Source organism: Centruroides sculpturatus, unplaced genomic scaffold (assembly GCF_000671375.1).
Source record: "Centruroides sculpturatus isolate CEXI.00-Female unplaced genomic scaffold, Cexi_2.0 scaffold225, whole genome shotgun sequence".
Lineage (NCBI taxonomy): Eukaryota > Metazoa > Arthropoda > Arachnida > Scorpiones > Buthidae > Centruroides > Centruroides sculpturatus.
In genome coordinates, this window is record NW_019384500.1 from 603,827 (window position 1) to 618,304 (window position 14,478).

Sequence of the window (14,478 nt, forward strand, 5' to 3'; positions counted from 1 at the left end):
GAAAGTTTAATCAACATTAAAAAGTTTATATTATGATACTGCTAACTCATAAAATATATTTTTCTAAATCATATGATTTATATATATTTTTATAAATGCTATTTCAAATTATTATATAATTTAATTCATCTTTTGATAACTTCTTTTATATCATGTCTTAATTTTATAAATTTGATTAAAAATAATTAATAAAACTATCTTCAATAACTAATCATTAAGTAATTTTGAAAGTATATGTAATAAAATCTTACAGGTTAGTTTTGCAATTGTATAGTTTAACATAAATATTAATTGGGCTCTTCAATCCTTTAACTATTCAAATAAAAAAAAAAGTCATTGCAATTATAATGAGACCATTATCTAAACTACTTATTACATTCTAATTATCCAGGTCTCTAAGCATAAACAGTTTGTACACAACATGAAATGTCACATTACTATATAAAAAAATTAATCACGATTAACATTATATATATTAAAAATTTATTATTCAAATTTTATTTCCTACTAATTTAGTATAAAAGAAATATCTCAAAATCATTTTAATGAAGCTAGTATGTACAGTAGAACCTTGATTATCTCAGGTAATGTGGAGTGTTTATGTCTTGGATAATTGAAAACTCTGATAAAACATAAGGCTATAACCTTTTTGGATTAAAAATTACAAATATAAAAGATTTATAATGGATATCTCTTTTAAGCCTCTTTTTATACCTTAATGAATTTAATCATATATAAGAACAATTTTTACATCATTTATTATACAGATTATTGTATGTACTGTACAGTACTGTACCTGTACATACAATAGTTTTGAATAAAAAAAAGCAGTATTATTGTAGATAGATTTTAATCACTCAGCAGTGACCAATGGATATCCATCAATCCATCAAGGGCAATCGTATGGCACTGGTGAACAACGGATATATTGCCAAAAACTACTGCAAAAAAAATTCACATAAAAAAGGAATTATGTAACAATAAAAAAAAGACTTTTCTTTACTAGATATAACTGTTTACAAAATCTTTTTCCGAAACGGTAATGAGAAAAAAACACATGGGAAAATACTTAAAAAATTTCCCACATTTATTCTCCACTACATAGGGATAGCACCATACCTTACTAACCCACTGCTGAAAGGTTAATATGAATGGTTTGTTTCATATTGAAATTAAGAAACAAATAAGTTTGTAATACAAGTTATGTTTTAAACTTTCTTTTATGAATTACAGTATAAGAAAAGTAGCATATTTTCTTGCAGGTTTGCTTTGGATAACCTTGGTTAATTGAGGCTCAGATAATTGGGGTTTTACTGTACTTTTTAATTTTTAAAGAACTTTATATTTTCTATTATAACAACCATGCCACACAGCTTAAATTAAAAGTTGTATGGCACAAATACAAATAAATAGTTTTGAGGTTAAATTATAAACAAGACAAATATCTAAATACAGTAGAGTCTCGAAAACTTGGCCTAATGTGGACTGAAGGGTGGCCGAGTTTGAGAAAATGCTGGGTTATTAGGAATGGGGTTAAAAAAAATAAGTACGAGTGTTTCCTCAGAAAATACTGTACTGTACTTGTATGTATTGTTTACTTGAGAATACAACAGAGAATAAACTGCCCAAATACCCTTAAACAAACGAAAAGTACGTCCTTTATGAAGGCATAGAGCCTTTACTACATAAAAATGAAAATTAATGAATACACTGTGTACAGTAATTTACCTGATAAGACAGACCTCAGAAAAATACTTTATGAGGCCTAAAGCTGTCTACAATGAAAATTAATTAACTAAAGATTTTTTTTGCCCTGCCAGGGTGTGGCCGAGTTATCCGGACTGCCGAGTTTTCGAGACTCTACTGTATCTACATAATAAACGGCAGAGATATGATAATCTTCAACCTTCTTTAATTCCAAACTTGTCTTTGTGTAATTAGCCTGCAGTGCTCAAATGAGAATATGTAAAACTAACATTTATACCTAACATAAATCTGAAATAATTACTAATTGTTGTAAAAAGTAGTTTTGAAATATAAATGTATTTAATTTATAGCAATTTTACTTATAATTAATATTTCTATTAAATAGAACTAAACTGTGCATCTTTATTGTAATCTTCATAACCAAAGCTTGGAGTTTAAAGGCAGTGAATGTCTTTTAAAGCACTGATTTTAGGAAAAATTACCTCATAATTGAGTAAATACAATATATTTTGTTATGTATTTTTCTCCTCATAGTTTTCTTGTTTTGGATAATAACAAATATATACAAATCTCATAGATTTGTTTCATTTTAACAAGTTTTCTTTTGTTCTTTTTTTAATAAAATAAATAAAAAGCAAACTTAATTTAAATAAATTAAATTTGTCATAAAATTTTATGAAATTATTATTATTAAATTTCAGCTATTGCAATTAAATTAAAAACGTATATGTTTAGAGTCAAGAAATAATTGTTTCATAGGTAGAACTCAATAATAATTCTTCAGGAAAATAGAATAAAACCATTCTTCTACTGCAAAAGAAATAAAAGTGTGAAATTCTTAAAAAGCAATAATATTAAATATAAAAAAATTAAAATAAAATTTGGATTATAAGTTTTAACATTAAAATCTTTTTCTTGTCTTTTAAATTAAGTTTTAAAAATATTTTGTGAGTTTTAGTTTGTAAAAATATAAATTATAAATGTTCTAATAAATAATTTTTTATGAAAAATTTATTATTATGATGTTTTTTTACTCTGAACATCAGGAAAAACAAACATCTGATCACTTTTAGGAGAAGAAACATCAAGGGGTGTTGTTGTTGAAGAATGTTCATTAGTTTTGCTATTTTCTTTTGTTTGCGATACATGGAGTGATAAAGTTCGTAACAATGGTTTTTTCTTTCTTTTCAATGACATAACTGGGAAAAATTTAGCCATGGCATTCATTGCCTGTTTGAATTCTGATACTGGAGGAGCTGAGGATGGCAGAGAATTAGATTCCTGAGATAAAGATTTCTTTAAAACTTTTAAATGTGGTAAACTACATTTTCTATGAACAACTTTTTCTTCTTTAACAACAGACGAATACGGGACTTCAAAACTTATACTCAAATCATCTAAATCTGCATTATTTTCAGTTATTCTCAAAGATGTGATATCTAATTTTGTATTTCTTGTTTCTGAATCATATCCTTTAGATGAAAATTTATGAGGAAGGCACCCTGTAGTAATATTTCCGGATGTTCTTGAATTTTGTTCAAGTAGCGACTTTCGAACATCACTAACTGGCTGATTATTATCACTTATGTGCTGGCCTTCATTATTGGAAAATGTCCCGCTACTTTTTGAAGATGGAGTTCTTCCACAACATGCATCAGAATCACTTACCTCAACACATTCATTACTGAATGTCACTCCTTTAGTTGTGGTAAGACAAGCTTCTGTTTGAACACTTGCATCATTTTGAACAATTGATGTACTAGAACTCCTATTTTGTTTTGTAGTTAATTTACTGCACTNATTTTTTATGAAAAATTTATTATTATGATGTTTTTTTACTCTGAACATCAGGAAAAACAAACATCTGATCACTTTTAGGAGAAGAAACATCAAGGGGTGTTGTTGTTGAAGAATGTTCATTAGTTTTGCTATTTTCTTTTGTTTGCGATACATGGAGTGATAAAGTTCGTAACAATGGTTTTTTCTTTCTTTTCAATGACATAACTGGGAAAAATTTAGCCATGGCATTCATTGCCTGTTTGAATTCTGATACTGGAGGAGCTGAGGATGGCAGAGAATTAGATTCCTGAGATAAAGATTTCTTTAAAACTTTTAAATGTGGTAAACTACATTTTCTATGAACAACTTTTTCTTCTTTAACAACAGACGAATACGGGACTTCAAAACTTATACTCAAATCATCTAAATCTGCATTATTTTCAGTTATTCTCAAAGATGTGATATCTAATTTTGTATTTCTTGTTTCTGAATCATATCCTTTAGATGAAAATTTATGAGGAAGGCACCCTGTAGTAATATTTCCGGATGTTCTTGAATTTTGTTCAAGTAGCGACTTTCGAACATCACTAACTGGCTGATTATTATCACTTATGTGCTGGCCTTCATTATTGGAAAATGTCCCGCTACTTTTTGAAGATGGAGTTCTTCCACAACATGCATCAGAATCACTTACCTCAACACATTCATTACTGAATGTCACTCCTTTAGTTGTGGTAAGACAAGCTTCTGTTTGAACACTTGCATCATTTTGAACAATTGATGTACTAGAACTCCTATTTTGTTTTGTAGTTAATTTACTGCACTGCATTTGCTAAAATGAAATATTAAAAAAAAAAATGTTATTTTTACTTATCATTTACAGTCGACCCCCCTATAACACTGTTGATAATTCCGTTTTATATGAATTCCATGTTGTATGAGTCACTTAGATTTTACAAATACGTGTGCTGGGCTGTGACCGGCTCAAGTATTTGTAAAATCAATAGATTTTACAAATACTTGATTTTACAAATACAAATAATTTATTGATTTTATAAATAGTGGCTCAAGTATTTGTAAAATTTAAGTGACTCATACAACATGGAATTCATATAAAACAGAATTATCAACAGTGTTATAGGGGAGGGTCGACTGTATTACTTATATATATCATTTAATTACTAAACAAAATTTATTTTTAAGTAAGTATATCCTGAAAATATTCAAAAATAAATCTGTTTTTAAAATATTATAAATTAAATTATCAATTTTTTTATTTGTACATAGAAAAATATCTATTGCTTTCATTTTGTTTATCATTATATGTAATAAATTACATTTAAATTAACTAAATATATTTTCACAAAATTTAATAGTATAAAAGTTTTTATCATAAAATAAAAAACTTTTTTTTCTATTTTACATAATTAGATTATCAATTTCCATTTTAATATTTATTTTACATGTCATTCTTTGTAAATAAGTGATATTGATTTTGATACTATATATCATTTTCTTCTAGATTTATATTATGTTACTACATTAAAAAATTTATTAATTTTAAATACAGTAATACCTTGAATTACGCAAACCCGGAGTTACGTGATTTTCAAATCTCGTCGATTTGTCTTTTGTTTGAGCGTCACGCAGCTCTTGATTACTCACTCCCCCCATACTATTGTTCAGCTTACATGTTCGGACATGTCACGCAGAATCGACACATAGCTACAATTTATTTTGCGTTATTTATTTCTGTGTTTGTTATATCTATGGAGACTTGAGAGACTCTATGTGGTGATTTCTTGTAACCGTGAACGAATCAAAAGACGAGATAAGATTAACGAGAACATTTATTAGCTTACATACATCCTACTTAGATTTTACACAAATTGCAAAATTATACCCAGACTTATGCGAATTCGACTTACACGGTTATTGCTCGATCCCACCTATCGCGTAAGTTCGGGGTATTACTGTACACAATGAAATTCAGTATTAAAGGGGCTGTCCATAAATTATGTCCACATTTTTCTTGAAATTTGGACATCTAATATATATAAATATAAAAATTAGAACAAACAATAAACGTCTTCACATTATGTCCCCGGATGATTGTGCCATCACCTTGGAATTTTTTTAACATGTTTTGCATATTGAGATGGATGAGTAGCCTCTGATAAAAGATCAATTTCACCAAAAAGACAGTTGAATTTTTGGAATGTGTAAAAAGAATGTAATGTGAAGATGTTTATTGTTTCTTCTAATTTTTATATTTTTATGCATGAAATATTTTTGCTTGTAAGAATTACATTTCAAGACTGAATTCTTGTATAAAATTTATGATAGGTGATGGCTAGTCTCTTTTTATTTTAAGCAATGTGATTTATTTATGCAAAATGATTGATTAATTCTACTTTATCTCATTTCATTTTTGACTCTTTTCGATCTGTGAGTACCAAGAGCCCTTTTTAATCATATTCATCATTGGTTTGACTGGGCTCAAAATGGGGGTGGCCAAAAGGTGAGGAATGGAATCAGACATATCTGGGCAAGGTGGCCCATGATTGATTCCTAGAAAATTGCTCACCCAGATTCAATCCTGGATCCCCAAAGCATTAACTCAGTGGTTTTCAACCAGGATACTGTGGCTCATTAGGATTCTTCAACAACAGTACAGAAGTGTTGCAAAACATGCCATAACACTTCATATGTTTATATTGCATAGTGGATAACTGATCATGTATGAAAAAATATTCAAAATGATCATGTATGAAAATTTTCTCTGTTGTGTGTCGTGCCATGTTGAATTTTTGTTGATGTTAAGCCTAACAAAACTTACACATTTTTGAAAAAATAATCATATCGTCCAAAATTATTTTTTTATTTTGTACAAACAAAATAGATATATTAATAAAAGTAAAAGCAAAAAAAATTATATTTTGGAAGTTAGTTTTAATATAAAATTTATAACGACTAGCAACATCTAGTTTCAAAAACATTCTGATGCTGAAACGAGATATCGCGGATCCACAGGTCAAGGTCATTAATTAATTAATTAATTAATTAAGTTGTGACCTGAGATACGTCGAGAATACCAGGGAGTAGAGTAATTCCATCAAATATAAAAAACAGGAGTTATGAGTTCATCCCACCTGAGGACTACTTCAGTTATGTGAAAAACAACGTAAACACAGTCCAAATTTATTGCTAGCCAGAAAAAGGATTCAGACAGACAGTAAAATCTACATGTAAATGTAATCACAAAGAAGCCATCAAGATGCCCATCAGATTCTTTCAGAAAATATCAAACTATGTTGGCAATATTATAAAGAGAAGAGCTTCACTTTTTATCGTGAATAAATCATAAAAATTAGAAAAATTTGTTCAAAATTTGTTACAGAGAAATAACTTATCCTTCAGTTTATATATTAATTTATGAAGATGACGATTTATTAAGGAACCCATCTTACAAAATTATCTTATTCTTAAAAATTAAACTTTAGAATATGTTCTGTCCAATTTATGATTTTGTAAACAATCCAAATTCAAAAAAAATTAGGTTTTATTTCTGTTTATTAATTACAATAGAGCATCAATTATCTGAAACAATTTGGGACTGGGGTTGTTTGGATAACTGATCATGTATGAAAAAATATATTAACCTATCCCATGTTGAAATTTTTCTCTGTTGCATGCTGCTTTGCATTGAATTTTCATCAATGTTAAGCCTAACGAAAATTTAAAAAAAATAATAATCGTGGCTATTGTATTGTTAAAAATTATTTATTTATTTTGCACAAACAAAATAAATATATTGAAAAATATAAAAACAAAAAAATATTATATTTCAGAAGTTAATCTAGTATCAAAATCATTCCAATTCAGCATGACACATGTCCCAACACCTGAGTTCCTGAGGATTGTCCTCAGGAAAACACCACACAAAACAAGCAAAACTCTTTCTTTTTCTTGGGTTTATCTGGAGATGTCAGCCGCTTGGGCTATATTCTCTGACGAGCTGAAGCAAAACACACCGTGATTGGGGAAAAAAGCTTCATTCAAATACTGGCATGTCCTTAAGTACCCTCTCAATGTGTGTTGTGCTGAATCGGAATGTTTTTGATACTAGATTAACTTCTGAAATATGATTTTTTTTTGTTTTTATATTTTTCAATATATTTCTTTTGTTTGTGCAAAATAAAGAAATAATTTTTAATGATACAATATGGTCGTGCTAGTTCTGCCAGCTAAAACACGCACACCAACTAAAATAATATTGGAGTAACCCAGACATAGCCAAATATTCCAGCACCACAGCACTAGAGGAAATTTGAATTTGCCAACTGGATCGCTTTCGGTTAACCAATGTTTTGGTTGATCAGTATTCAGATAATCGATGCTCTACTGTACTTCTAAGGTAAAAATAAAATGAAAACAATAAATATAACCTTAATATAGTAAAATACCATCACATATGGAAAAAACTTAAAAACTATTTTTAGAAGATAAATCCTATATTGAAGGAATAAAATTACTAAAAGTAATCTAGAAAATCAAGAAAAACCAATGTTTACATTATATTTTTAGCACAAGATAAAATGCCAAATTTGTTAAACAAGTTTTTTGAGTTGAATATATGCTATGGGATTAGTGATACAGTATTAAAATTTTTACTAATGTTTATTTCAAGTTTTTGATACTAGATGGCAGAAGTGCATGTCAGTTCTTTTGTTAAGCAATTAATAACATGGGCTGTGTTCAGCAGACTCAACAGTTCTGGAGCTGTTGAGTATTTTTCTGCTGAACACCCTCTACAGTAGTGCTCTTTTAAAGCATGTTTGGATGTCACATTTGGTAGCGTCTTTCATTTATGCTACCTATTGCTACCTGAAACTGACCAATGAGGCTTTTTGTTCCAATGCAACATCACTTATTGTTCAGCAGATCCAGGTTGCTACATAACAGCTACCAATTTGCTCAGTTACAACTGTTAAGTCTGCTGAACGCAGCCATTAATTATTCATTTAGCATTTATTAAAAACATCACCATTGTATAGTAAAAGTGAGAAAAATGTGAATATATATAAGGAAGAGCATGTTAATTTTTGGAGCTGAGAAAATGTCACAGACATGAAACATTGAAAAGTTAATACACAAGATACAGTAAAGGCACTAATAACTGTCACATGAAGAAAATTATTCTATTTCTACTAATAACAAATATTTATTCTGAAACAAAAACAATTTCAAGTGCAATTGTTAAACAAACTTTTTGTACTTAAAATTATTTTTAAAAAAATATGTAGTAATTAAACTTTTATTCTTGAATCCATGTCCTTACACTACTATTTGACAGCCTAAAACAAAAATCCAGCAACAAGTTGCTTAACTTCCCATCAACATTTAAAACTGCATGTAGCACCATCTGTTATGATATTTTAAAAACTTTTTATATTTTTAATTATTATAGAATGGTCAAAAACTTAATTTTGAGGGTAGGGATGAATTTTGTAAAAAAAATCCAAAATGCTAATAATGAATAAAATGTTCATTAATTAAGTCTGACACCATTTGACACACAGTTTTTATCCAAAGAGTGAGGGGGTTAGGGAGATAACTACAAAAATTTAATAGCGTAGATTCCCTAATACACAAACCTACCTGCAAAATTTCAAAAATTTTTGACAAAAATCACGCAAATTATTAAGCTTCAAAGTGAGTGAACAAAATTGTGCTCCCCACACATACAGAAATCCATACAATTTTATTGCATTTCTCGATGTTTCAAGATCTGAGTCCAAAAATGTAAAAATCTTGGGGGGATAACTTTTTTGCCTGATTGCAATACTTTCCCTCTGTTACATATAACAGAGCTGAAAAAGTAAAAATGAATGGCAAAGATAATTAAAAAAAATAAGAGTAATATGTACAGCACCTGATACATTTAACTGTACTTGTCTGTAATAATAATAATTTATTTGTAAATCTACATAATAGGTAAATTATTATGATAAAAACATCAGCAGAATGATAAAAAATTATTTGAAAGTTTATGTTTATATATATTGAAAGTTTACCTTAGCTGCTTCTCGTCGATGGAATTCTATTTTAGCCATTTCTGTAGCTACCCATTGTGGTACATCAGGAATAGCATATGCAATTCCAAATTTAAGAAACAGAATTACATGCTATAAAAGAATTATAAAATGAGACATTTTATACAGAATCATATATTGAATAAAGGTTTAAACAAATAATAAAATAAAAACATTACTTCAAGCACTATTATAAGTAAAATTGTTCCACTTGAAGACAAACTTGGGAACATTCTCTGGATCTGACCAGACATTCCTATAAGTGCACAGTTCACAATAACAGCAATTACACCCATAAATTCCATGGCATCCTAGATATTTTAATAAATTTTCTAATTACAAATTAAATATATTTATGTAAGTTACACTCAGTCCCAGACTTATGACAGTTGTAACTAACATATTTAAAAACTATTTTGAGTCCAAACACTCTTTTTCACTCATTAATGGCATAACAATTAAATGTAGTTAAATATAATATTGTAATGAACATTAAACATGCTTTATATATTAATAACTAGTAGGTTTATTCATATTTAATTATAACTTGAAATGGCATCATTAGTGCTCAAAAAAACAAAACCAAAACTAACTTTCTGCAAAACTACTTGTTTTGGGAATATCATTCTAATTTCAACTTTATATGATTAAAGTAAATTAATAATAAATAAGTAAAATTAATTTCACATGAAAACTGCGATACTCTCTAGTATGAATTTTGGTATCTGAAGTTGATTATCTTTGCATGTTTTCATGAATCTCTGTTAATAAAATAGTATATATAATTAATTAAAAGATTAAACACCAGTTTGAATTGCAATACATCTAAGAAGCATCACTGTTACTGTATATATGAACACAACTAATTAAAATGTGTAACATATGCAATATTATATACAAAACCTTAGAAAACATACCCTATTATTACCATTCTTTCTATGTTCAACTTAAGACAGGAGTCCCAGAATGGGAGTTCCATTCCAGGATACCTCATCATAAGTCAGGGACTATCTGCATTTGGAGTATAAGTTACATAATTAATAAGCACCTGCCATGTTCCTATGTTCTCCACACGTTGGCCAAATGGACGTTGAAATATCATGCATAGTTTAAAGGCATCACTTCTAATTTCAATAATGTTATTCATAAGAGCACACATTCCAGCCATTGGAAAAGCAGAAGAGAAGAGAATAACATAGCCAAATTGTATAAACATTTCTAAATAATCTTCGAAAGTACCTTCATACTAGAAATATTTTTATTTTATTAATACTACTATTAAAAGAAGGATATGTTTTTAATATTGTAAATACAAAACTACCTACTTTATACATGGCACTTTCAATTTCTGCTTGTGTCAGCTGCCTTTCTTCTTTATCACTAGAATTATATACTCCATTTTGTTGCTGTTGATCTGTACTTGTTTCTCCATTAGGAGAACAGATAGTATCTACTCTTAAATGTGCTAACTTAACTGATTCTGTAAGGAAGGGTATCACTGATTCTTTTATATTTCCGACTACTTGCCGAGTGATTAATAATGCTGCCAATTGCTGTAATAAATATATCATATATATATTAAAGTTTAAATTATTAGACAAATTTTCTCTTTAACATGAAAATTACCTCTTTCAATTTTTCCATATCTTGCAGATAAAATGCAATATAGAAGAGAGACAAGAAAGAATTTACAAACTGGAACTGCAAAAATACATAATATTTATTGTATCACTATAAATTCTGTTTCACAATTATAGAAAAAGATCATTTAAAGTACAAAAGTAACATCATTAGACAAAATGCATCACAACAATAAAATTAAAATATTAAAAGCAGGTAAGCAAGCATATTTGGAAGACAATATGATCAAAGAATTGCTTTTCTATCACCCCAGAGATTCAGCAACAAGACATTACTACTTCCTTCAAAATATGTTTAACTTACCTCTTGGAAGAATCAATACATCATGCATTAAACAATAAAAGCTTCCTTCAAATCCAAATAAACAAATTGAAAATATACAACTATTTATTTTATCATGCTTTTTTCACAGTTTTTTTAATAACCAGATAATACATTGATATCAAACATATGCAGTTAAGAATATCTTTTTTAACTTACAACTTACTCATGCCATATTCAAAAACATGCATGGGAAGCAGCAATGTCAGTCATTATTTTTTCTACTAAACTCACGGGTTTAGTGGAAAGAAAAATAATTATACTAACCAATAATACTTTGATAATGAGATGATTTTCATATTCTTCTTCCAGTCTATAGTTCTCTGGAGAGATAGAAGAGAAAAAGAAAGAAATAGAGAGAAAAATATGTTCAAGCTGCTTGATTGGCATGAGAAAATATCAAAAAAATAAAAAGAATAAGATATAAACAGCAATACCCTTTTGATATAATTTGCCATAATTTGTGCCATAATGCAAACATCATGCTCAATTTTTATAGGAAGCAAAATTATTATAAACAAAAATGATTATGAATAACTAAATTGTTCTTAGTATTTATTATTTTAATCTGCTTCCTATAATGAACATGAATCATTTTTTTACTTATAAACTGAATATTTAATGTGTTCTTATAGATATGAAAAATCACAATATTCTAAATGAAAGTGGCATGCTAGCATTTTTTAAATTTTCCAGATAAAAAGAAGTTATTGAAAATATCCATTCTAAAATTTTACATTAAGAAAAGAAATTATGTAGTAATATAATCACAAAATTTGAATTTCTATGTATCACTGGTACCAACCATAACTAATTTGATAATCAGATGATTCTGGTAAGTTTCTTCTAATCTATAATTTTCTGTAAGACAAGCAAGATTAGTTATCATTAATAAATTTAAAACTTGATAGTATATCTGAAGAATTCAGTAAAAACTTTGTGTTCAAAGTTTATAAAAAAATAGCAATGTGATTAGTATTGAATAAAACAGGATAGTAAAATATAGAAATTAATTTTATTATTAACTTCATTGTTAAAATTTTACAGAATCAAATATATTTTATATTAAAATATAGTATTAGTAAACAGCAAGAATATAAAAAGTTCTCTTTCAGTTATATATGATTATTATTATTGTTATTATTTAAGAATAATTGCAATAGTAAAAAGAAAGTATTGTATCTTTCAATATAACAAAGGTAAATTCATTAGCATACACACCTAATAAATCCCCTGGTTTATTTATAACTTAGAATTTATCAAATTTAATAAGGAGTTAATATAAACTTGTCATTTTATTTCTATCAAATCTACATGAAAAATTTATGTTTAAACTTGATTTGTGGAATCAATCTATCATGTAAAAGTTCTGTTTACAATAAAATTGTATAAACAAAGACACATTTATATGGGAAGTTTATGAATACTTATCTGAATATTTCCCTTATAAATGTTAGTCCTGATTTACATGATTCTGTGTTATATGAAACTTTCTCAGATTCAATCTATCATGTAAATTGAGGGTTAGTTATAAATGATATATACCAATTTAGATTAAAAAATCTGCAATGAAAATAACAAATTACTTACTTTTCAACAAGTAGTTTACATGCTACTTTTTAACTTACACATACATATAATTTTCTTAATAAATAATAAAGTAAAAATTATAATCATAAATTTATTTGAAAAAATTTGATCCTTTGAATCTTTTAATTTCAACATATACAATAACAATCTTCCTTAATTATGGAGTACAATATGTATATTATTTAACCCTCTTAATTCCTGATAAAAAGCAAACATTGACTGAATAATAAATTGAAAACTACAGAATGATCTGATTTTATACAAGGGTTATATGTCATAGGTATCACATAAAATAAAATTCTGTGTAAATTTGTGCTGCACCCCAAGTAGACACTTCACTTATGCAATCATTTACAATTAACATAAAATGTTAAATAAAAATTTTTAAACACATTGTTTTTACTATAAAAAATAACATTTCAAAGTCTAATGTTTCTGAATATACAAAGCAAAATTTTATTTTACTGTATCAAGTATGCTATTGGAAAAAAATGCATGCATACCAAAGTATTTACCACAAAAAGTAACATTCAGTAATTCTCTGTGTTTGGAATGCCAGAAGCTGAGAAGTTACAGTTATAACAACTTAAGAGTCAGATTTGGTGGGAGTATAAGCAGGTTAACCTAACCTTTTGCCATTCACAAAACCAATAAATCTGCATATATTGGGTTTCTAACCAAGTGATCATGGCATGTTTTAAGGAGATCTTCACATTTAACTGCATTACATGTCTCTAAAAACATTATTGTATGTAATTCCAATAGGGAATAATGCAAAATAAAAAAAACTGATATTATTTGTGCTTTAAATTGCAACATAGGGATATTAGCAACTTATAATAGCGTTGACAGCAAATTTAAAAAATATGGGGAATGTAACATATCTTGCACATTGTTAAACATTTGGAGAAATATTCTGACATGATTCAATGGTCCATCCATGGTCTGCGACAGACCCCAATCCTCACCACCCAGTAACCTCATTCTGGACCTGGAAAAATCCAAAATAGACATGGAAAAAGGCTCTCTTAGTGTCCACAGTATGGAAATAATCAGGAAAAAACATCTTAACATAGAAGAAAGTTCAACTCAAATCTTGACAATATTTGGTGCAAATCATACAGATTAGAGATGAAAATAATTAAAATTCAAAATTATTTATATCTGAAATCCAAAGATTGTATTTGAAAACACACAAAGGAGAAAAACCCAATACTGACAAATGTGGTACAAAAGCTAATGTCTTGTTTTGACCCTGCATATTTAGCTGAATCTGCATTTTCAAATATGAATATTTTAAAATCAGAAATTCTTTAAGTAATGAAAACAGTGATCAATGCTTAAG

General features: G+C 27.9%; 1 protein-coding gene across 1 annotated transcript in view; it reads right to left on the minus strand.

Annotated features, from left to right (window-relative positions):
• Positions 1–2,627: 2,627 nt before the first annotated feature.
• The window catches only part of LOC111622026 (anoctamin-8-like), a 46,438-nt gene continuing 34,587 nt past the window's right edge, over positions 2,628–14,478 (minus strand). Inside the window, exons 9-16 of the mRNA XM_023364324.1 lie at positions 11,811–11,866; positions 11,208–11,282; positions 10,907–11,134; positions 10,630–10,827; positions 9,761–9,892; positions 9,564–9,674; positions 3,536–4,318; positions 2,628–3,504 (exon numbers count right to left, since the gene is read on the minus strand). Of these exons, the coding sequence (XP_023220092.1) occupies positions 2,725–3,504; positions 3,536–4,318; positions 9,564–9,674; positions 9,761–9,892; positions 10,630–10,827; positions 10,907–11,134; positions 11,208–11,282; positions 11,811–11,866 (2,363 nt within the window). The 3' untranslated portion in view covers positions 2,628–2,724. The remainder of the gene's footprint in view (positions 3,505–3,535; positions 4,319–9,563; positions 9,675–9,760; positions 9,893–10,629; positions 10,828–10,906; positions 11,135–11,207; positions 11,283–11,810; positions 11,867–14,478) is intronic.